The sequence below is a fragment of the Kockovaella imperatae genome (assembly GCF_002102565.1).
Source record: "Kockovaella imperatae strain NRRL Y-17943 chromosome Unknown BD324scaffold_1, whole genome shotgun sequence".
Taxonomy (NCBI): Eukaryota; Fungi; Basidiomycota; class Tremellomycetes; order Tremellales; family Cuniculitremaceae; genus Kockovaella; species Kockovaella imperatae.
In genome coordinates, this window is record NW_019028941.1 from 1,040,473 (window position 1) to 1,060,801 (window position 20,329).

Consider the following 20,329-nt stretch of genomic DNA (forward strand, 5'->3'; position numbering starts at 1 on the left):
AAAACCGACTATCGCGCGACGGTGTCGATCTTTCCCCGCGCACCGACCAGAGAGATTCCGGTCTCAAGACACGTTTCTCATTCCCACTAGACTTGGCAGAGCAAGGATCTTGGGTCTCGAATAGCATGGGGCGCAAGCTACATATGAGAAGCCTCGGGCTAGGCCGGAGACCCTCATGCCATAAAGGCAAAGGAGCGGATTGCTCGGGAGCTCATAACTTTTTGCCCTAACCATTGTCGTGGAGGAATTCGCCCTACTTCAATGATAGACCAGGGAATCGACCGGTCATCACGCACCGACTTCGGCCTAAAGGATAGCTAGGTGCATATCGACCTGGGGCCCAGACCCTGTCAGTCGTAATTCTCTGGATCTACGCTTTTGAGCCACCAACCGGCGCCGATGACAGATTGCGGCCGATCAATACAGGCACACCACTTCCGCTCCTTTCAGAGGTCAGCACCGTCTATGAGACAGGCACATAGCTATCTGCAAAGCGATCCTAAAGACTAATTATCACAAGACGTCAAGATGCCTGCAGACCAACGATCATTCAAAGCTTCGCAATGTAGTGAAGAGAAGGAAGCCGTCTGCTAGATTCCAATACCCACGACCGGATCATGAAGCCTCATCACGGCTCTACACAAGCGAGAAGGTTCGGCCCGATCGTCGAATCCCGTCGATCAGGAACCTCGTACTGGAGCAGGGGGTTAGCGAACAGCTCAGCACGGACTCCACATTCAGAAACCTCAGCGCAAAGCCATGAGAGATCAGACACTTGTCTGTAGCTTAAGGTTCTAGGAAGCGAGGCCTGACCGCCGGGAGGAAACGTGAACCATAGAATTTATGGACAGAGCAATGCATCAGCTCCGCGATGATGCGAGGCCGAGTGCACTCGTTAAGTTGCACTGTCGATGGCTTCCCACATTTTAATGACCTCGCCCATACCCCTACCTTCGTGAACTCGGACGATATCTACTACCCCACTGGCCAGGCACCGTCCGACCACAGCGGCATCTCCAAACATCCTCTCCGTCGGTTGCTCTCGTCCCGTGACCTGTCCGACGAACCGTTTCCGACTACCCCCTATCAAGAGTGGATACCCGTGTAGAGGTGAACCAGGTGCCACGAGATCCGGCAAGTGCTTGAGCAGTGTCAAATTCTCCTCCATGCCTTTCGCAAAGCCCAGTCCCGGATCGATAACAATGTTCCAGGCCTTCACTCCTGCCTCTAGAGCCCGCTGGACCATCAATCCGAGCTCGAATTTAACGCCCTCTACCACTCCACCAAGAGCAGAATAGTCTTTCGCAGAGCTAGTCAACATACTCGTCGAATCTCCTCTAGAGTGCATGAGAACGACTGGGACATCACATGATGCCATGACCTGTAGCATGCCACGTTCGGTACCTCCTCGAACATCGTTGATGCAGCATGCTCCAGCTTTGACGGCTGCTTGAGCAACCAGAGGTCGGAAGGTATCGATGGATATTGGTATATTCTTAAGGCGTAAATCGTGACTGTTTCGTATGGCCTGTATGAGCGGAATCACTCGGGACAACTCCTCCGACTCTGTCGACATGATGGCCCCGGGTCGAGTTGACTGCCCGCCAACGTCCAGAATGTCCGGAGCGAAGCCATCATCGAGCAGCTTTGTGATGGTCTGCAAAGCCAGGACAGGATCCATGGCATCCTCCGATCCGTCAGAAAAGCTATCGGGAGTCGCGTTGAAGATCTGCATGATCTTTGGAGACTGTGTGAGTCTCATTCGCGATGCTGGAAGAGGGAATGCCAACAAGGGCACCAATGTCGTTGGATGCGTTTTGAGCATCTCAGCCGCAGATCGATTTATCTGTGGCAGGACTAAGTCTGGAGCAAGACTAAGCGGGCTATCAGCTTCTCCTGAGACTCGCGAGGAAATGGACAGGATTCACTCTGCGAGGGGACGAAGGACGAATTCTCTCTCTGCAATGCTAGGATGCGGGCATCGTAGCCATCCAACTCCATTTTCATCCTCTGGACAATCTACGTCACCGACCTTCACCACTTCGTCCCCGTATACTAGTAAATCGAGATCGACAACTCGTGGGCCATTTCGGAATGTCTTGGTGCGACCAACCTCCCTCTCTGCCTTTTTCATTCTTCGTAGCAACTCTTCCGGAGAAAGTGATGAGCGAATCTGCTCAGATCAGACATGCTATCGAGCGAGTGATGCTCTCACCTCAACGACAGCGTTCATGAACCTCTCCTGATCTTCGTGATACATCGGCTCACTTTCGTACAGTCTCGAATGCCTCACTATCGAGACGTCTTGGGCCGATAGGATATCAATGGCTCGAGAGATATTGGTTTTCCTGTCACCTATGTTGGATCCCAGTCCGATGAAGATACGTCTGACGAGTCCTGAGCCATCATGTCCTTCCCGAAGATGGGACTTCGTAGGAGTGCTGGCCACGTTGAGGCCTGAGGAGACTGCCAAGTCCGAGCCCGAAGCTCTCTTATCGTAATCTTCCAGCGTCCGATGAATCGATACGCCGGGTGTCGCAAATGGCAGCGCCGAGGGCTTCCGTAAGGTCACATCGATAGTCGCACGAGGATTGAGATCAGCCTCGAATTTCGTGAGGAAGTGCAGTGCCAGTTCATCCACCAGCGCTTCGATGGTTCCATAATTCGATTGCTCGACCCACTAGACGACGAAGAGTAAGTGAAACAGATCTGCTCTAGACCGGTATCTTTAGGCTCACGTTGTAGGTCTCCTCTGCAACTTTGACGTGGTCCCAGGTTTCCGCACAGCCGTGTAGACGAACATCGAGCTCTAACCATTGCTTGTGTTGCCTCTCATAGCTTCTCAGTCCAACGATAGTCATGACCTTGAGATTTCGTATCTGACACGAGCGAACGGCTGCCCCTGAGGTGGCGATCCTCGAGTACACGATGCTTCCAGCTTTGAGCGATGCCCGAGGGAGCTCCAAGTTCATCTGTAGACCCCGCACGACGCCCTTCTTCTTCACTAGCCTTTCCACCGCATCCAGCAGCTCGTCTGGTCGATTGAACGCCTGGCTTGAGCTCAGAGCTAAAATTTCCTTGGAAAGACTGGAGTAGTCGATTCCTAAGCCCCCTTGCGTATCATCCACCACACACGAGGGTACGACATTGTCATTCACCGAGATGGAAAGGGAGAGATTTGCTGGACAGGGAGGAGGTGGGTTCAGGTTGAATGCGGATGGACCCAAGCCGGTGGGTAGATGCAGAGCGAGGTCGGCGATCATTATTTGATCTGAGATATGGGGATGTGTCATTTTAGAGCAGCCAGATGACATGGAAAGGCTTGAGAAGAACGAATGACAATGCAGACAATGATTATTGATCACCAAAGGCTCTGATCGACAAAAAGGAGTCACCAAAGGAATGCTGCGGAGGGCAAAGCGTGATGAACGGAGCAAGGCCCTCATCAGTCAGCTACTATGAAGTAGGACTCCTCCTAGTCATGCCGTGACTGTCTGTGTCGTGGACATGTCTTTGTGCCATGGCAGCTGATAGGCAAGGCTGGAGATCAGGGCCTTGACTCGAAATCACAAAATTATCTTTCACCAGATCCGACATTGCGAAACGTGCCGTAGGTTGGTAAAAGTTGGGCTTGGAAGGAATGCCGCATGACTGAGAGAGAAGTGTGTGGATACGGGATGTATTGCTACTGAGTCAATCTTACGCTCAGAGGCGAGGCTACAGAAAATCAGGGCATGCCTCGTCATAGTGTACAACATAAGATGGGAAGGGCAGCGAGACGAATGGGTTTGGTGAAAATGTAAGGGATGTTTCGATACGAATCTGTGGCTTCTAGAGCCTCTGCAAAGTGACGTTGTCCGATTGGTCTGGATGGTTCGTTCCCGCCCTCGTGATCCTCATGCTTGGGATCTGCTCGGAATGTCATTGGACCTGACAGTGTCAGTGATTTGGCGATTCAGCTGCGAATATCACTGACATCCTCCCAACCGCTATGAGAAGGGCGTCAATAGCGTCAATCACTGCTGAATGATCGCACTGACCCTGACTTGAGTGTGTAAGTCGCCTCTGCCTCAGGCATATCGGGTGAGTCATTCAATTTTGCAATTCGTTCTTCACCGCGACCTTTTCGAAGCTGGATTCGAGTGGCAGAGCTGTTACGGAGATGATCAATGATGCAGCTGGAAGTTTTGCAGCCTTACGCATGCGCTAGAATATGCCCTGCAAACATGAGCAGTGTTCTAAGGTCGGTGGAACTTGCCTCCGACGGGCTTCGCACTGGAAGCGGCGGCGAACCTGCGGATTTACTGCCTTAGCTTGAGCAAAACTGATTGTTCAAGACGATCGCACATAGCAGCAGCCTGATAGATGATCAGCAGCGAACAATACAGGATAGTAGAATGACACTCGCGCCAGGGTCGGCTTGGACTTGATTGGTGAGCACAACAGCGATGTTAAACTCTTCAGCAAGCTTTTGGAGACGGGCGAGGAATTGGTTTAGCCTCTAGGCTCAAGTCAGCTTGATTGACAATAGCGAAGGGAAATGATCTGACCTGCTGGCGTTCGGACAGTTCCCCACGACCAGAGTAGTCTTGACCTAGATCAAGACTTCGTCGACCAAGGATTCTTCGATCTGTTACTCGTGCTCACGAAAGAGGTTCATGACGCTATCCACGATAAGCAGCTTGTAGGTTCTGTCCTCTACGAATCTGCAAGCTGTGTCAATTCGTGAAGGCAGCAGACCTGTGCTTGTCTCACCGCACAGCCAAGTCCACGAGCATCTCACACTGCTGCTCCGAACTCCAAGCCCTACCGCAGAGGATATTGTCCTTGACCATGTCGGAATCCACACCAAATCTCTCGGCGATGTCTCGGATACGATCCGGTCGGAAAGTGCCCCTTAAGAACCATCAGCACCAATTCATCACGCTAGACGCTCTTACTCACTCAGTGTCAATATATGCCACCCGACCAGATGCCCCGCCCTGGTCGTCGGGAAGTTGGGCGATCACACAGAGTGTGTGACAAAGCTGCGTCTAATGATAGCATAAGCCAGAAGCTGAGCATTGATTTATGGCTAACCTTGCCGGTTCTGAATTCTCCATAGACCTCTGTGATACTCTGAGTTGAAATCCCTCCACCAAGCATCGCATCGACACTCTTCGATCCGGTACTGATGTGAATAACGTTCTGTCGCCGTTCAGCGAGATCAGTGGCGGTGAGAAAGGTCGGAGGCTAAAGTAGATTAGGACGGGTGAAAGGGCTATTATATCGTGCATACGAGGAGCTTCTGGGCCGCTTCCTGTTGAAGTGTCAGCTTGTCCTCTGTCGATATCGCTTCAGTATATATAGCTCGCCTTGAGCTTTTCTACTTTCGCCTGAGAGGTTGTCGTCAGATCTTCTGTCATGATTGGGTATATCACCTCTGACATGCCCTGAGGTGTCTGTCAGCTTCGGGAGGCACGTATTCCAATGAGCTCACCTTGATCTTGAGGAGGTTTCGTCGAGGGGTCTGAGCGACACCCAGTACTGTGACGATACCAGAGGCTTTGAGCTTGGTGATGTCATTGACATTGATGCCCTGAGAAGATCAGCCATGATGGAGCACGCAGTCAGAGATGTGGTAAGTCGAGGCTTTGCTCAAGGCAGGATGAGCGTGGTGGTTGACACTCACGTGAGATTGGAGCTCGTCAATGGACTGCAAGATTTAGCAGGTAGGAGAGCAGATTCTCATGATATCATAGAGCATACCTCGAATCCAGCCATGCCATCCTGATTGCTGGTGTCAACTCAAAGACAGTTATCACGTCTCTGGCGCCGTGTCCATTTCCACTTACTTCTTCACCCGCTTCAGACATTGTGGTGGATAGAGTGAGCACGAGGAACCGAGACAAATCAAGGCAGTGAGCAGATATGTCAGTAAAGAGCGATGTGAGGGGGATGAGGTACAGATGCAAAAGAGATGTAGAGAGTCAACAAGCTGCCGAGTCATACCCCTTGATGACACAGAGACAAGCGATCCATGCGCGACTGTCTTTTGGGATGTGCGCAATCCCAGACGCCGATCACGTGATCACTCGAGATGCGATCGAGTTAGAAAAGTTGAAAACGACCAATTGAAATGCTGCAAATTAGATTGATATCACTCCTCCCCACCACTGCCATGTTGCCTGGATCGTCAAGGCTCACCGGGAGAGCATCCCAAAGGCTGAGACGTGGACTAGCTACTGCAGCAACACTGCCTCAGAAAGACTGTTCTTCCATCACCCCTCCATATGGTCGACTCCTCAAGACCTTGGACAATGTTCGACAGGTCTTGCCGAGAGGAAGCAAACTCACTTTGGCGGAGAAGATTCTCTATGCACACTTGAGGAATCCAGAAGAAAGCCTGGGTGGAGGTGGGAAGATACGTGGGGAGAAGTACCTCAAGCTCAGACCAGACAGAGTGGCCATGCAGGTCAGTCCAGCAGTCGTCTCAATCGGATTTAACCGACAATTGACATTCCTCACAGGATGCTTCTGCGCAAATGGCTCTCTTGCAATTCATGACCTGTCAACTTCCATCTACCGCTGTACCATCATCAATCCATTGCGATCATTTGATCCAAGCTCAGACCGGGGCCGATGAGGATCTCGCGAGGTCGATTGAGAACAACAAGGAGATTTTTGATTTCTTAGAATCAGCAGCTAAGAAGTACGGTATTGAGTTCTGGAGACCAGGCTCGGGAATCATCCATCAGATCGTTCTGGAGAACTATGCCGCGCCTGGATTGTTGATGCTGGGGACAGATAGTCATACGCCAAATGCTGGAGGTCTAGGCATGTTGGCCATCGGGGTCGGAGGAGCGGACGCTGTGGACGCCATGACGGATACACCGTGGGAGCTGAAGGCGCCCTTGATCACTGGAGTCAAGTTGACTGGGCAGCTCACTGGGTGGGCGACTCCAAAGGATTTGATTCTGCACCTCGCTGGAAAGCTTACCGTTAGAGTAAGCTTCATCGCCAATTGATCGGTCATCGCTCATGTTAGCCAGGGTGGTACCGGAAGAATTCTGGAGTATTTTGGACCAGGTGTCGCATCTCAATCCTGTACCGGATTGGCCACAATCGCGAATATGGGTGCCGAGGTCGGAGCCACCACCTCCACTTTCCCTTACTCGGAGAACATGCGGTCCTACCTCCAGGCCACAGGTCGTGGTCCTGTTGCCGCCGCAGCTGATGATGCGGCTCGTCAAGGTTACCTCGCGGCAGATGAAGGAGCAGAGTATGACGAGGTCATCGAGATTGTAAGCACAGGCCTGCTTCCGCCGGATATCAGCTCATTCTTCTAGAACCTCTCTGAGCTTGAACCACATCTCAACGGCCCTTTCACCCCTGACCTGGCGACTCCTTTATCACATTTCGGCTCGTTCCTTGCCAGCAACAAGTATCCGACAAATTTGTCCTCTGCTCTGATCGGATCATGTACCAACTCGTCATACGAAGACATGTCCAGAGTGGCTTCCATCGCTGAACAAGCGAAACAAGCTGGGCTCAAGTCCAAAGTGCCTTTTCTGGTCACTCCTGGATCCGAATTGATTCGCGCGACTATTGAGAGAGACGGTGTCCAGGAGACCTTGGAGAGTGTGGGTGCGACCGTTCTCGCCAATGCATGCGGGCCATGTATCGGTCAATGGAAACGGAATGACTCGCCAAAAGAGGACAATGGTGAGGCGTCTTCGGTCTGCAATGTTAACTAAACCCTCACAGCGATTCTGACATCCTTCAACCGAAATTTCAAGGCTAGAAACGATGGCAACTTGAAGACGAGTAGGTCGTCGCTGTTAGACAGTGAACGTCAGCCGTTGAATTCTGCTTTCAGTGAACTTTCTTGCTTCTCCCGAGATTGTTACTGCAGTATGTGTCATTATCTGACCAAGTGCAGCTCTGACCGCAACCAGATGGCGTTCTCCGGTGACCTAAACTTCAACCCTACAACCGACACCATCGAGACCCCCAATGGCCCATTCCGCTTCTCACCACCTCAAGGTGACCGTCTGCCCCCTTCAGGCTACACTCCTGGCGATCTTTCCTATTCGCCTTCCCCTACACCTACCCCATCACCTGATACCCCCGTTGTCATCGATCCGTCTAGCCAGCGTCTCGAAGTTTTGCAGCCGTTCAAGTCCAATTTCGACAATGGTCGAGGTGAATTGCCAGAGATGACTTGCTTGATGCGGGTTAGGGGAAAATGGTGCGTCCTTTCCAAAGATAACCACGCTGAGACCTTGCAGCACGACAGATCACATCAGTGCGGCGGGTCCGTGGCTCAAGGTGAGCTTGCTATATGTTCTTGAGCTCATCCGATAGTATAAAGGCCACTTGTCAAACATTGCAACCAACACTCGTGAGGCCCCGCCGTAATGGCCTAGTGTCTGACTCCCCACCAGTGATGACTGCTGTCAACGATGAAGGCGGAGAAGTCAACGTTGCTCGCGATGTCGATGGACAAGATACTATCCCGAACGTTATGGCAAGATACAGTGCTAGGCAAGAACCGTGGATGCTGGTTGTCGATGAAAACTGTAAGCATAATCGGTCAGAACATCAGCGCGTTACTGATACACGCATTCAGATGGGGAGGGATCAGCGAGAGAACATGCTGCGCTACAGCCTCGATTCTACGGCTGTGGTCTGATTGTTGCCAGATCATTCGCTAGAATCCACGAAACGAACTTGAAGGTGAGTTACAATCAGGAGCTCCATGCAGAGATGTTAACGCGTCCCCTCAACCAGAAACAGGGTATCCTTCCACTATGGCTTGTTGAGAAATCGGATTACTCGAAAATCTCCGCCGCAGACAAGGTTCAAACGAGCGGTCTCACTAGTATCCTAGATGGCTCTGCGACCTCCGATCGAGTTCAACTGCGCGTAACCAAGCCGTCCGGAGAGCAAGTCACCGTCGAATGCCGGCATACGCTGAGCAAAGATCAAGTGGAGTGGCTGAGGGAGGGAAGTGCCTTGAACTGGATCGGCAGGACTGCCAAGAGCAGTATGTCCCCATAGAGATAGAGATCGAGTCTGGGGAGAGCGGCTGTACGTGAGAACTAATAGATGCACGTCTTGCTCCTTCCCATGTCCGGCGGACATACAGGCTAGGTTTTGCTTTGGATGTCTCGTTCGATATGTCGAAAGTGCCGCACTCGTCACAGAACCGAGTTTTTCCCGAGATCGATTGCTTGACCGATTCTTAGACAGACATGCCTCCAAGAGGCTACAGACGCGCGATGCATGCGTCACACACAGATGCATTACCACTGTGTGATCAAGCACTTAGAAATGCGCTGACTCACAACAGAGTCTGAAAGTGGTCGTGATGTCAGGTACTTTCCTGCGCACCCCAGAAATGGATATATACCATTGTGTCTGCCTAACTTGGATATCGTCATCGTTGGATAACGGTTAACAATAACGCCGTAGCAAAGAGGAATTGCGCAAGGCTCATATGTCTGACACCTTGAGATCCCTGGATCGAAACCAGGCGGCGTTATCCTTTTTGTCAAATCTGATCTTTTTGCATCATTCGTACAGCGGCGAACTGTAGCGGGCTATGGTCGTCCAGAGGCATGGATGCCCTCGCAGCGTGATCAGATACAGGACAAAAATCTCATTTGACACAGTCGCTAGGTAACTCGAGGCTCTTCCTCTGCATCACCAATTGGCTAGAATATGAGGGGCTGTTTGGAGTGGTAGGCACAACGGGAATTCGGTTAAAAATCCAAAACGAATGCATCATTCCAATCCGCTTTGATCATTTGACCTTCGTTGCGTTAGTCTGGCTATACATGAGCTGTATCGTTATCGGGGCACTCAACGTCAGCAAGAGGATATAGAAACACGTCTGCGTTGTCGCACATACGCCTCCTGAGCTACTTCTCACAATGGCACCTCCAGCTGGGAACACGTTACCCTTGCCTTATGCTCAAGTCAACTCGCAGCCGCGTCGGGAGCCTAGGCAACCTATGAGGTGAGTCAGGCTACTGAGCCAAGGCTGGATCATCGATGGAGAAATAGACATTGATCTCACCTGATAGAACGTCCAAGCTCGGTACCAGTGAGTCGTGATGTGTTTTGATCGGCTGTGCGAGTGCTAATTCATCAACCTTTCATCGCAGAGCTCAAAGTTTTGCCCACCCAACCAGATACACCTTCCATTCCAGAGGAGGAAGAAGAAGACGATGACGAGGCTAGAGCACGGGACTTTGCCGAGCGGGACGAAGCTGAAGGGGTCGAGGTGTGTTGGAATGATCACGTCTCAGATCCCGGCTAATGACGGACGGTCAGTTCTACACGCCATTGTCTCAGATACCTAAAGGGACAGCGAGGAGGGATGCTCAGCGTTTGACCAAGAGTGAAAAGGCCAAATTGCCTCGTGTCACTGCATACTGTACAGCCGCGTGAGTCGTCGATTGTAGATCGCATCTAGCACTAAAGCCCCCTCTTCCCAGATCTTACAACCTCCCAGCGCTCCAAGCACACTTGTCCTCCCGACCTGACTCGTATCGTACTCATCCGAGAATGTTCGATACCGGTTGTCTCTTTACACCTTACCTTCCTCCACCATCCGCATCCTCGTCTTGGCGTTCACCAAATCTCAAGCCAAGTACCAAACACGATGCTGTCCCCGAGTCTGATCTCATCGATCTCAATGGAGATGAAGGGCCAGAGGCTCCATCGAAAGCTCGATCATCGGGACCTCGTCGGAAAACTGGGTTCTCAAAGCGACCCGGGGGCACGAGGAGAGCGGGTGATCATGCGGATAGTGATGATGAGGACTTTGAGGAGGAGGTATGGGTACCTGATGTGTTCTTATTCGAGTACGGGACGGTCGTCATCTGGGGTATGACAGAGAAGGAGGAGAAGTCATTCCTTAGGGGCCTGTGAGTGGATTGCTAGTCAATATGGCGGATCTTCTTAACTAGTATGCTTAGGAAAAAGTTCGAGGTGGAAAGACTGTCTCCGGAGGATGTCGAAATGGAGGATTTGAACTTCTACTATGCCGACTACTCGCGGTAAGCTTGATACGCCACGCCCTGAGGAAAGGAGGACGCTCGCTCATCGCCCACGCCCAGGATATACAACGATGTCATTACATTGCGAAAAGGCTCTTCCTACATGTCAGCTCGTTACAGCCTTGGGAAACAATTGCTGACACTCGGACAGGACCAAACTCGCGCTGTCTCACGCGCTTGCTCAATCCGTCAAGATCTCTCTGTTTGAAGAGTTGATTGGTAGCACCATTGACCAGACAAAGGATATTCCAAAGACGATGTCAGAGACAGGAAAGATAGGGGTGAGTTCAAACGGCGTATGACGCAGCCCGAATCTGACAGCTGCTGCAGCTTCCCCGATCAGAGATTATGAAACAGATTGGCAACCTGTTCATCCTGAGGATAAATATAAATCTTGTCGGATCGATCCTAGACTCTCCTGTGAGTACACGGCCCGACTGGAAACCTTCAGCTGATGTCGATTGACAGGAATTTTTCTGGTGACTTTGGCGGTTTCCCCAGCTATCGACACGCTGACTCTCTCAGGACCTTTCCCGATCTCGAACCTTTATATACAGCGTGCAGATCCTATCTTGAGATCAGTCAACGTATCGATCTGCTCAATGCGAGAGTCGACGTGAGAGTCGCTATTTCAGAAATCTGAACCTTTTGTTGATCCCTTTGCAGGTGCTGCAAGACATGCTCAAGCTTCTCAAAGAAAGCGTGAATAGCACACATGGAGAGCGACTGGAGTCCATCGTAATCATCTTGATGTGAGTCCATGGCGTGCATTCACAGTCAACGACTGACGATCAATGTCCAGCGGCATAGAGATCGTGCTAGGAATCGTCACCATCCTTGTGGATTTGAGTTTGACTTGATGCCGCATGAGCGGGCAAGATGAAATCGGTCCATTGTAGCAGCTAGTAGAAGCGAGGAAACACCTGCAGCCCAGCAGGCTGAACCTTTGTGTGTGTTCTCAAACATGATGTAATATACATTGCCCATTTGGTTCTTCCGACAGCTACTCGATGCCAATCTGGGTCGTTCTAGAGCACATCAGTCGACCAAACGCAGAAGACGGTAGGTTGTTGAGGACTCACCCACTGCTCCGCACCGCGCCCAATGCGCTTCCCTTCATGTCCCACATGGCAAAACGGTTCGTGATTCGATGAGCATCCTCTCTGATCATCTCGTCACGCGCAGCCAAGACTTCTTCTCTTGAGGCATAGTGTTTGGCGATCCAGCGAGTATACCAGGGGATCGACTCGTCCTTCAACATGGCATTGAAAGCTTCGGGGTCATTGTAAGGAGAAGCGGCGACTTTGCTGGCTTCTGGGAGATAGTCCCATCCAAAATAAGCGATCAGGGATCCGATGATGAAGTTGCGGGATGGACCAATGAACCAGGCTACAGTGAAGGTGATCAGATCAGCCCCTAATCTCGATGTCACAATGCCTAGCAGACCCCAACTCACACTCTCTGGTCTCATATTGACGATCTTCAGCAGAAGAATGGTGGCTGTCATGGTGATGATCTGAGGAACCAGCTTGATGGGGCGCACTCGTTCGAAGATGACGAACAGGGAAACAGAACGTCCGTTGAGCAGATGGGAGGCTCCTCAAGGAGCGCAAGGACCCCGACGCCATCCTCAGAGACATGCTGTTGTTAAAAGGCTTCACGATGAGTCAAACAGCGTTGTTGATGCCATACGTTCTCCTCCCAACCCTCTCAGTGCCGCGAGGCAGGATGGGGCCGCTGCCTAATCGGTATTACGGGAATTTAAACGAGAGTGGCACTCCTGGCACAGTCTGTGCGTGCGGCGCTTTAGTGGGCCAGAGCTGGGTATAAACACGCTTGGAATGGATGCTAGATCATTGCAAAGAGCGGCTCCTACCTCCACAGCTCTCTCTCCTTGCATGGATCTCGCATCGCGAGTCTTGTTCAGTGCCCCGCACCAGACAGAGCTATGGAAAGTCTCGGGATATTTATTCCGTGATGCCGGTAAAATTGATAATGTTCAAAGGGACTCGGGAGAGTGGGGCACTTTATATGCATGGAATCTACATTTGAGCACTTCTGGTGACCACAATCATCACTATCGAGTCTTCAAAACTCAAAAGCAGCACGCTCGAAGGGCATCCTCGAAGTCGGAGTGGTCCAAACACAGTCTCACTTCCCAGCTCTTGCAGTTGAGAATTGATTTAGACAAACGCCATCAAGCCAAAGTTAATATCACGCCCCAAAGCCACCACCAACAAGCTGATATTAACCCGATTCTTTGGTGCAAAGGGAAAGAGGGGAAGAAAGAGCACAGAGGACAGACAAGCAGGGTGCAGTGTGATTTTAGCATTCCCTGCTCGTCCGACACTTGGAGGTTTGGGCCGTGAGGATTGTTTGTGAATTGTCGTCAATCCCGTTTTGGACACACACCCGGTCGTAAAGCGAAACCCATTTTGAGGATCAGTCCTGCCTTTCCTGGAGCTAGACGAAACTAGAGTCCAGGATGAACCAGCAGATGCAGAGTATAAAGTGTGAGTAAGGGAATGTCCCCCGATCACTGCCTCAGCTAACGCAGGGCACAGGCGTAGTCGTCGGAGATGGAGCGGTCGGAAAGGTTAGTCACCAAGGAGGTGCTACAATGATATGGGGAGATGTTCATTGGCTGATCTTTCATCGTGCCAGACTTGCTTGTTGATATCATACACCACGAATTCGTTTCCGGGAGAGTGAGTAGGACTGGCTGTGCTCTTGCGAAAGCTCGAATACTGATCCTGGTTTCAGATACGTCCCGACAGGTACGCTTTTCAGACCGTCCATCCCAGTTTCATTGGTGTCTAATCCATAAACAGTCTTCGACAATTATAGCGCCTCGGTCTTGGTCGACGGCAAGCCGGTATCATTAGGATTGTGGGACACAGCTGGTCAAGAAGATTACGAGTGAGCTGAAATCTATCAGCACCGTGTAGAGACTTACATCGTTGCTCTACAGCCGACTCCGACCCCTCTCCTATCCTCAAACCGACATTTTCCTCTTATGCTTTTCAGTCGTCTCCCCACCGTCTTTTGAGAATATCAGGACAGTAAGTTCACGTGCAGGTGCCAGAGAGAGCTTCGCTGACAGTTTGTGTCCCGTAGAAAGTCAGTCGTACTCGGACCTATCCTCGGACCATAAAACTGAATCACTCTTAGTGGTTACCAGAGATATCTCATCATGCCCCGGGCATTCCACTGATACTCGTCGGGACGAAGTTGGATTTACGAGATGACCCAGTGACTCTTCAGCGACTACGGGAAAGGCGGTTCACGCCAATTTCGTACGCTATGGGAATGCAGTGTGCGAGAGACATTGGTGCTGTCAAATACCTCGAGGCGAGCTCAAAAACGTATGTCTAAATCGATTTCTCGTTTCTTTCACTGACGAAGGACGCGAGCAGGCAGAAGGGGCTGAAGAATGTGTTCGATGAGGCTATCAGAGCTGTTCTGGCGCCCCCGAATCGGAATCATGTCGCTGGGAAACGCAAGCAAAAGAAGTCCTGCATCATCTTGTAGGCGGCGAACATTGTAGAGCAGGCGGAAAGTGGCGACTTAGGACTGGGATTTAGAATGGCATCATAATGATCTGGACGAGTTCGAGGGACGCTGACACGGATGTAGACACGGATTGTAGGATGTATGCTCTCTTGATACGTGCGCAGGGAAAGAAGGCTCGCATCGCTTGGCTTTTTATAAAGGGTGTGTCCTCAGTCGCGTTTGCGATCGGTCCTCTGCTTTGTCCGCGAAGCTCGCTCTCTAACCTTGCTCGAAGCAGTCTGAACCCTGCCGCGAGCGTGTTCTGCGGCTCTAACTAATCCTCCCTGAGAGCACTAGGTCAACTTTGGCCGCCAAAGCGTGAAGACCCGACTCACTTTTCCAACCCATCCTCGTGCCGTCAACCACTTGACCAACGGCGGCGTCCAAGCCACTGTAAATCCAGCTCTGACGGGCAACAGCAACGTCTTGTGGATTGTATAGGCAAGAACGAGTTCTGCCCAGAACGTCCTCGAGCCCCACGTTGATGCTTGTTTCTTCTTCCTTTCCTCTGGACTCAATTTTGCCAACTCGGCCTCTTCCTCCATACGCTTTGCCTCTGTCTCTCGCTGATGATCCTGTTCAATCTTTATAGCCTCCTCTTCGCCATAACGGATCTTTCTGTATTGATGGATGATGGCTTTGAAAGCAGGTTCGATACGTTCGGCTCCAAAAGCATGAACGATACCAAAGGTTATGGACAAATCCACAGCGCTCAGTGCAAAGTAGACTGCGATGGCATACTTGCCGTACTTTTTTGACAGTTGTTTGAAACGGCCATAGGCGGATGTGGGCTCGGGTTCTGGACTTGGATCCGGCGGAGGGGCAGATGAGGACGAGTGGGAATGTGAATGAGACGAGGCTGAGGGTTTGACTATTGTTGAGGCGAATCGTCGAAGGCGCACAGGTGGATAACTCCCGGTAATGATGGGATGAGAGAAGCGCACATGACGCTCAGATGCTGATGCTGTGCGCAGACGATTCTGGACTATCGCTGAGTGAGAGAGCGGGCGAAGGAGTAAGCGAGCAGGTTGGGAGTAATCAGGCGGCATGGGCAGTCGTGAAGGTCCAGCTATCCTACCAGCACTGATCTGAGCAGCTGGTCTGATCAGTCGGGGAGGGACAGCCATGGTGTTTGAGATCCACACTTTCAAGTGTGCTAGACAGTGACAGTTGGGCGACAAATCAGCATTTCATACGGACCAAATTCGAGGTGACGTTTTCGGTTCGGCCAAAATGGGTTCCAGTGGCACGTTTTCACTGGCCGAGGGTCACCCCAGGGCGATGAGTTAGAGTCAAGCTTGTGCAGCAACGGCGGCGGAGAGGTAACGAGCAAGAATCATGTAACCTGGAGACTGTGTCTAGTCTGTGATGCATGCGGGCACCTTCGCGGCCGAATTGCGTCATAAAATGTCTGCAGATGGAGCATGTCAGGTGTCGCTACAACCACCAGGGACTTTTGGAACAACTCTCTATGTTGATGATGGGCTGCGCAGCAGAGGCAGGAGCTCTTAGTCGAGTGGTGGAAATGCATATTGTCCACTGCGACGTGTCTAAGGGTCATATCTATTGTGTCTCCTGGTTCCTTGCATTCTCTACTTGGGCGAGGATAGAACCACCAGGAACACTATCCTCATTTCCTCCGGGCTCAATGACAGCTACAGTCCTTCCGAATTGAGTGGACAAGGTGTGATCCATGACGGGTTCTGCAGGACTCTCTGCCGTCGCGGTAGGTTCTCGCGACCGACGTTCGGCCTCTTCCCTCTCTCTGATCTCGTGTTCCGTAGGGTATCGACCGGGAAGATCTAGCGGAGCAGTGTATTGTCGGAGAATGGGAGGCGCGGTGGGTGACGTTGGAGAGATGGGTGAGACAGGCGAAACAGGCGAGACCGGAGATGTGGGAGTGACAGGGGAAACAGGGGATCCCGGGATTGTAGAGGAATGCTTATGAGGCGCTTCGTCCAGAGCGTACAATCTTTCCCATTCAACCAAGGCGGCCATGACTAGCGCTTGTCCATAGGGCATCGGTGTGATGGGGATTTCACGATAATGAGTGAAATCTTCACCCATAGGTGTAACACTCGAGACACCATCGACCTCCCCATTAGGGAGTATCTTGCCCGTCACTCCCACCAAAGCCGCATTGGCCATAGGTAGGTATTTGCGAGCGCTGAGCACTCCCTAATCACAGGATTAGACTCGCAACAGAGTTTTCATCGTTTGACTCACCAGCCTGACACCTGCGAAGATTCCAGCTGCGATCCCAGCACTTGCACTCGTCTCAAGATACGTCGTTCGATCGTCCAGAAGAGTGTGCCATAGACCCGTCCTGGTGTCCTGAAGTGGTGCCAACGCATTCACAAGCCTTTTATATTCGTTGACTACCATTCGACGAGCGGGATCATCTTCCGGGAGAACATCTCCTGCGATCTCAAGGAACAGTGGAATACCGTATACCACCCAGGCGTTACCTCTAGCCCAAAAGGACTTGGCAAAGTGGTGTCCACCTGACTCGCCTTGGAATTGCCAGCCGTGCGTCCATAGTCCAGTGTAGGGGTCGCTCAGGTACTTCATGTGGAGAACAAGCTGATAAGCCGCTTCTTGGATGTATTCCGTTCGATCCAGTAGCAGACCTATTCGAGTCAATGGAAGAACAGCCATGAAGAGCGTATCGTCCCATAGTTGATCCTTGTTCTCCTTGTCGTGTACGACTGGCGTCGTATCAGTACTCTGAATCTGAGGTATGTCGTCCCAACTCACTATGCTGGAATCCACCATCGACCGTCCTAGGCATGTCGTTCATGATCCATTCGGCCCATTCCGTACACCACTTGATCCACTTTCCGTCTGTATCCTCGATCTTTCCATCTTGTAGCAAGGAAGCGAGGCAGTACATCGCAGCCATAGAGTTGACATGTTTCGGAGCGCCGCTGCCGCTTGTGAGCTCCCATTGAGCTTCGAACCACTCGACTGCAGTCTTAAGCGACAGCTGAGATCCTTTCGAGCTGGGATCCAGGAGGTAATGCTGAAGCGGGTAAGCTACGTCGACTTTTGGTTCCAAGGAGCCTTGCCTCACTTGATACAGGACCGTCAGAGCTACGCCTTGAGGCCAATCCCAACCGGCCCAAGTTTTACTATCATGCTTCACGCCAGTCGATCCTTCAACTACTCAGCCGGGCCCTCACTGATCGAGGAGCTCTTACCCACCTTCGGAGCTGTGCAGATCCTGCTCGTCCTTCAGTTCGACAAGGGCTTTTGTCAGCCTCTCCACCAGGACTTCCGCTCGAGGAATCGTGAGCGGCCCTGAGACTTTATGGAAGCTGGTCACTCGTGACATCCTCTTTTCAGTTGGAAGAGCTCTTGGATAGTGCGAGATGAACGTATGCTTGCGTCTTCGTGGTTCTTTCTTTTCGTCATCTTTTGCCGATCGAAACGGAAACGGATCAAGAAATACTCCGGTGAGCCGGAATCAGCAGCAGCAATTGAATGGCTTGTCATGTGTCTTGTCTAGATGCTACAACATGTACCTGTTTATGGCTGATAATACAACGATACAGAGTCTAGTGATTCTTCAGATATGCGATTTTGAACCTCATCATCCGAGTCCCGAGGAGCAAAGGGCATAGCAGCCTCGGCCCTCATGATTTCTGCTTGCTCCCTCTTTCTAACCATTTCGTAAGGTCTGATCTTCTGGACGTAGAATCCAGGTGCCTCGATCTTGGCAGTCTTCAATTCTTCAGGCGGCAATTGGTCTGTCCTCGAGCTCGGGGGCTCGAGATCTCTCGCGGTGTATCTCCTGATAGGGTACAAGTCCTTTGCCTGCTCCAATTTACCTGCTTCGATCCAACCGATAGACCGAGCTTGCTTGCCTACTGGGTTGAAGGGATCAATCGGAACTTGATCCTCCGTCCAAAACTCCTCGATTATTCCGGATCCAAGGCACCAGTTATTCATATAGACTGCACATACTTGACCGGTAGCGACGCCCGGTTGTGGTTGCTCAAAATCGACTATTATCCTGCAGACGGTGAGATAGGAACTCCTCGGAACGAGGGTACACCTACCCTTTTGAATCCCAGTCTGCGCCAATATAAGCCTTGACCGCCTGCATCCGATAGGCGACCTGGATCTGCACCCTTTTCTTCGCTCCAGGCGCGAGGCCCTTCTCAGGTCGGCTTCCTATCCATTTAAAGTGACCGGTTCGCAGACGGGTACATCGAAGTGCCGGATGCCCACTGGGTCCATCAGCATGCCTTGAGATCTAAAAAAAAAAAAAACAAGAACTCACTCTGGGACAACTAATATGTTCCGTTCCTTTTCGCCAACTTTCTTCTTGGCCACGAAAAGGGCTTCGCCCTGTCCAGCAACCTTTGCCCGTTGTCCGATAGTCCAACGCCAGAGTCCTCCGTGCGAGCCAAGTTCATTGCCCTTAATATCCACCAGGGAGCCCTGAGTATCGTCCGATGACATATATTGAGCTGTGATGGTGGTCAGCCAATGTCTCGATATCCTCGTCATACTCACAGACAAAGTTGCCGAATTGTTTTCGCTCGCCAACAAAGCACAGGCCCATACTCTCCTCGCGAGATGCCGTCGGCAGTCCGTAGTACTGCGCCAGATGCCTGACCCAGGGTTTCGTCAATTGACCAAGGGGGAATATCGCCTGCAGTCCGTCAACTCTAAGCGTAGATCGGCGACTCACATGATTGAGTTGTGGGTACGTCAAGGAGCTGAGGAAGTACGTTTGATCTTTGTTCTGATCAACGGCTCGACAAAGTCGTTGGATGTGAGGAGTCCTGACCACACGAGCGTAGTGGCCTGGTGATGCACATTAGCGTCGGTCAGTTATAACGGTCAAGTTCCACTGACCGGTAGCAACGTGTATCCGTTCTCGCTTGAATTTATCCCTCGGAAGGCGGAGATAATCCACCAGAGCGCCAAATTTGATCTCTCTGTGACTCGTTAGCATTGCCTCCGAGTCTACAACAGCTCACCGATTACAGGCAACATCTGGATTTGGCGTTCCCCCATCCTGCCAGATCCGCAATGACGGCTCAAATACCCGATTCCAGTACTCTTTACTCAGGTCGACGAGCTTGACTCTGTGTCTTGGTATTCCTACATGGTCACAGACTCTCTGTACTGACTCCCAATCGCGTTCCCAACCACACGGAGTCACTGCCGAGGACGATGAAGAAGAGGGAACCCCGGGTGATGATGAAGGGTAGGCGTAGGAGAAGAAGCTGTCCCGGGATTTGTAATCACCCGCAGAAGCTTCGCTGAGGGCTTCGGACAGCTGAGCATCCCAGTTTCTCATGAAGAAGACGTGTATGTTGAGAGGCTGGTGAGGGTCAGTGAGGTACTCAACGCTCAGCGCGTACTCACCATCTCAGCAAGTATCCTCAAAGCGACCGATGAGTCCACACCTCCAGACATGGCCATATAGACTGTGAAACGGTGATGTTAGTCTGAAGAATCGTGAAATCATGTTCAACATACTAGTGTCGTTCCGCTTGAGCACCAGGTCGTGCATCGTCGGAAGGAGCTGAGAAATATTCTGATCATTGATGAAGTGGACCTGTCGGGTCTGGATGTTTCGTGTACATCGCCATGGTGTCAGGGACCTAAGCCCTGTACGAGCTAATAAGGTCCCTGGGCCCATGGAATGACTCGAGCTCCCTCAACCAGACAGACCAGAATAATCAGCTTGACGGTCAAATCGTACTGAAGAT

General features: G+C 51.5%; 9 protein-coding genes and 1 non-coding gene across 10 annotated transcripts; 4 read left to right on the top strand and 6 right to left on the bottom strand.

Annotated features, from left to right (window-relative positions):
• Window positions 1-895: 895 nt before the first annotated feature.
• BD324DRAFT_647798 (Dihydropteroate synthase-like protein) lies at window positions 896-3,293 on the bottom strand (the record flags this gene model as incomplete). Its single annotated transcript, XM_022017719.1, has 4 exons — window positions 896-1,874; window positions 1,929-2,173; window positions 2,216-2,680; window positions 2,739-3,293. The coding sequence occupies 4 exons, from the start codon at window positions 3,291-3,293 to the stop codon at window positions 896-898; spliced, it is 2,244 nt and encodes a 747-aa protein (XP_021874573.1).
• Window positions 3,294-3,580: 287 nt separating this feature from the next.
• BD324DRAFT_26895 (DNA recombination and repair protein Rad51) lies at window positions 3,581-5,280 on the bottom strand. Its single transcript, XM_022012334.1, has 12 exons — window positions 5,080-5,280; window positions 4,945-5,033; window positions 4,756-4,896; window positions 4,648-4,706; window positions 4,551-4,594; window positions 4,409-4,501; window positions 4,348-4,358; window positions 4,259-4,293; window positions 4,200-4,218; window positions 4,041-4,151; window positions 3,977-3,989; window positions 3,581-3,930 (listed from the first exon to the last, which is right to left on the bottom strand). Exons 1-12 carry the CDS (start codon window positions 5,143-5,145, stop codon window positions 3,922-3,924), a joined length of 690 nt encoding a protein of 229 aa, XP_021874574.1. The 5' UTR covers window positions 5,146-5,280; the 3' UTR covers window positions 3,581-3,921.
• An 857-nt stretch (window positions 5,281-6,137) lies between these two features.
• On the top strand, window positions 6,138-9,260 carry BD324DRAFT_612499 (aconitate hydratase). The gene is made up of 12 exons (XM_022014395.1): window positions 6,138-6,454; window positions 6,510-6,986; window positions 7,032-7,283; window positions 7,329-7,704; window positions 7,747-7,806; window positions 7,859-7,893; window positions 7,938-8,230; window positions 8,271-8,310; window positions 8,347-8,383; window positions 8,427-8,561; window positions 8,612-8,718; window positions 8,773-9,260. The coding sequence occupies exons 1-12, from the start codon at window positions 6,161-6,163 to the stop codon at window positions 9,040-9,042; spliced, it is 2,376 nt and encodes a 791-aa protein (XP_021874575.1). The 5' UTR covers window positions 6,138-6,160; the 3' UTR covers window positions 9,043-9,260.
• Window positions 9,261-9,446: 186 nt separating this feature from the next.
• BD324DRAFT_t2 lies at window positions 9,447-9,526 on the top strand. The gene has a single exon. It is a non-coding gene; the product is annotated as a tRNA-Met (tRNA).
• Window positions 9,527-9,917: 391 nt separating this feature from the next.
• Window positions 9,918-11,908, top strand: BD324DRAFT_574494 (cytoplasm protein; the record flags this gene model as incomplete). Its single annotated transcript, XM_022013064.1, has 13 exons — window positions 9,918-10,003; window positions 10,071-10,090; window positions 10,152-10,270; window positions 10,321-10,433; window positions 10,485-10,916; window positions 10,968-11,048; window positions 11,109-11,153; window positions 11,200-11,329; window positions 11,379-11,468; window positions 11,517-11,527; window positions 11,574-11,664; window positions 11,715-11,800; window positions 11,851-11,908. 13 exons carry the CDS (start codon window positions 9,918-9,920, stop codon window positions 11,906-11,908), a joined length of 1,362 nt encoding a protein of 453 aa, XP_021874576.1.
• On the bottom strand, window positions 11,778-12,739 carry BD324DRAFT_612502 (hypothetical protein). Its single transcript, XM_022014396.1, has 3 exons — window positions 12,505-12,739; window positions 12,131-12,437; window positions 11,778-12,076 (listed from the first exon to the last, which is right to left on the bottom strand). The coding sequence occupies exons 1-3, from the start codon at window positions 12,686-12,688 to the stop codon at window positions 12,052-12,054; spliced, it is 516 nt and encodes a 171-aa protein (XP_021874577.1). The 5' UTR covers window positions 12,689-12,739; the 3' UTR covers window positions 11,778-12,051.
• Window positions 12,740-13,089: 350 nt separating this feature from the next.
• Window positions 13,090-14,722, top strand: BD324DRAFT_612503 (putative Rho GTPase). The gene is made up of 8 exons (XM_022014397.1): window positions 13,090-13,561; window positions 13,613-13,644; window positions 13,713-13,756; window positions 13,812-13,825; window positions 13,880-13,967; window positions 14,020-14,110; window positions 14,220-14,413; window positions 14,465-14,722. The coding sequence occupies exons 1-8, from the start codon at window positions 13,534-13,536 to the stop codon at window positions 14,577-14,579; spliced, it is 606 nt and encodes a 201-aa protein (XP_021874578.1). The 5' UTR covers window positions 13,090-13,533; the 3' UTR covers window positions 14,580-14,722.
• On the bottom strand, window positions 14,723-15,877 carry BD324DRAFT_612506 (hypothetical protein). The gene is made up of 2 exons (XM_022014398.1): window positions 14,936-15,877; window positions 14,723-14,884 (listed from the first exon to the last, which is right to left on the bottom strand). The coding sequence occupies exons 1-2, from the start codon at window positions 15,725-15,727 to the stop codon at window positions 14,771-14,773; spliced, it is 906 nt and encodes a 301-aa protein (XP_021874579.1). The 5' UTR covers window positions 15,728-15,877; the 3' UTR covers window positions 14,723-14,770.
• Window positions 15,878-16,102: 225 nt separating this feature from the next.
• Window positions 16,103-18,007, bottom strand: BD324DRAFT_596489 (glycosyl hydrolase family 88-domain-containing protein). Its single transcript, XM_022013866.1, has 5 exons — window positions 17,805-18,007; window positions 17,674-17,756; window positions 17,358-17,622; window positions 16,827-17,308; window positions 16,103-16,778 (listed from the first exon to the last, which is right to left on the bottom strand). The coding sequence occupies exons 1-5, from the start codon at window positions 17,932-17,934 to the stop codon at window positions 16,164-16,166; spliced, it is 1,575 nt and encodes a 524-aa protein (XP_021874580.1). The 5' UTR covers window positions 17,935-18,007; the 3' UTR covers window positions 16,103-16,163.
• A 68-nt stretch (window positions 18,008-18,075) lies between these two features.
• BD324DRAFT_612509 (tRNA methyl transferase-domain-containing protein) lies at window positions 18,076-20,327 on the bottom strand. Its single transcript, XM_022014399.1, has 9 exons — window positions 20,097-20,327; window positions 19,983-20,044; window positions 19,592-19,938; window positions 19,467-19,549; window positions 19,300-19,415; window positions 19,122-19,260; window positions 18,886-19,075; window positions 18,662-18,832; window positions 18,076-18,615 (listed from the first exon to the last, which is right to left on the bottom strand). The coding sequence occupies exons 1-9, from the start codon at window positions 20,257-20,259 to the stop codon at window positions 18,129-18,131; spliced, it is 1,758 nt and encodes a 585-aa protein (XP_021874581.1). The 5' UTR covers window positions 20,260-20,327; the 3' UTR covers window positions 18,076-18,128.
• Window positions 20,328-20,329: the final 2 nt, after the last annotated feature.

Excerpts from the sequence above, each read along its gene's own strand:
- BD324DRAFT_26895 (XM_022012334.1), bottom strand. The coding sequence starts at position 5,145 with ATGCTTGGTGGAGGGATTTCAACTCAGAGTATCACAGAGGTCTATGGA. Across the intron at positions 5,034-5,079 it reads GAGAATTCAGAACCGGCAAG|ACGCAGCTTTGTCACACACT; the intron begins GTTAGCCATAAA and ends TGCTATCATTAG. Across the intron at positions 4,897-4,944 it reads GTGGCATATATTGACACTGA|GGGCACTTTCCGACCGGATC; the intron begins GTGAGTAAGAGC and ends ATGGTTCTTAAG.
- BD324DRAFT_612509 (XM_022014399.1), bottom strand. The coding sequence starts at position 20,259 with ATGGGCCCAGGGACCTTATTAGCTCGTACAGGGCTTAGGTCCCTGACA. Across the intron at positions 19,076-19,121 it reads ACAATTCGGCAACTTTGTCT|CTCAATATATGTCATCGGAC; the intron begins GTGAGTATGACG and ends CCACCATCACAG. Across the intron at positions 18,616-18,661 it reads GCAGACTGGGATTCAAAAGG|GATAATAGTCGATTTTGAGC; the intron begins GTAGGTGTACCC and ends CACCGTCTGCAG.
- BD324DRAFT_596489 (XM_022013866.1), bottom strand. The coding sequence starts at position 17,934 with ATGTCACGAGTGACCAGCTTCCATAAAGTCTCAGGGCCGCTCACGATT. Across the intron at positions 17,623-17,673 it reads CTCTGACGGTCCTGTATCAA|CATTACCTCCTGGATCCCAG; the intron begins GTGAGGCAAGGC and ends TACCCGCTTCAG. Across the intron at positions 17,309-17,357 it reads CGATGGTGGATTCCAGCATA|TCGTACACGACAAGGAGAAC; the intron begins GTGAGTTGGGAC and ends ATACGACGCCAG.
- BD324DRAFT_612502 (XM_022014396.1), bottom strand. The coding sequence starts at position 12,688 with ATGTCTCTGAGGATGGCGTCGGGGTCCTTGCGCTCCTTGAGGAGCCTC. Across the intron at positions 12,438-12,504 it reads TCAATATGAGACCAGAGAGT|CCTGGTTCATTGGTCCATCC; the intron begins GTGAGTTGGGGT and ends CCTTCACTGTAG. Across the intron at positions 12,077-12,130 it reads GGCGCGGTGCGGAGCAGTGG|AACGACCCAGATTGGCATCG; the intron begins GTGAGTCCTCAA and ends GATGTGCTCTAG.
- BD324DRAFT_612506 (XM_022014398.1), bottom strand. The coding sequence starts at position 15,727 with ATGGCTGTCCCTCCCCGACTGATCAGACCAGCTGCTCAGATCAGTGCT. Across the intron at positions 14,885-14,935 it reads CACGAGGATGGGTTGGAAAA|GGAGGATTAGTTAGAGCCGC; the intron begins GTGAGTCGGGTC and ends TAGTGCTCTCAG.
- BD324DRAFT_612503 (XM_022014397.1), top strand. The coding sequence starts at position 13,534 with ATGAACCAGCAGATGCAGAGTATAAAGT. Across the intron at positions 13,645-13,712 it reads GAGATGGAGCGGTCGGAAAG|ACTTGCTTGTTGATATCATA; the intron begins GTTAGTCACCAA and ends TCATCGTGCCAG. Across the intron at positions 13,968-14,019 it reads GCTGGTCAAGAAGATTACGA|CCGACTCCGACCCCTCTCCT; the intron begins GTGAGCTGAAAT and ends GTTGCTCTACAG.
- BD324DRAFT_612499 (XM_022014395.1), top strand. The coding sequence starts at position 6,161 with ATGTTGCCTGGATCGTCAAGGCTCACCGGGAGAGCATCCCAAAGGCTG. Across the intron at positions 6,987-7,031 it reads CTGGAAAGCTTACCGTTAGA|GGTGGTACCGGAAGAATTCT; the intron begins GTAAGCTTCATC and ends CATGTTAGCCAG. Across the intron at positions 7,894-7,937 it reads CTCCCGAGATTGTTACTGCA|ATGGCGTTCTCCGGTGACCT; the intron begins GTATGTGTCATT and ends GACCGCAACCAG.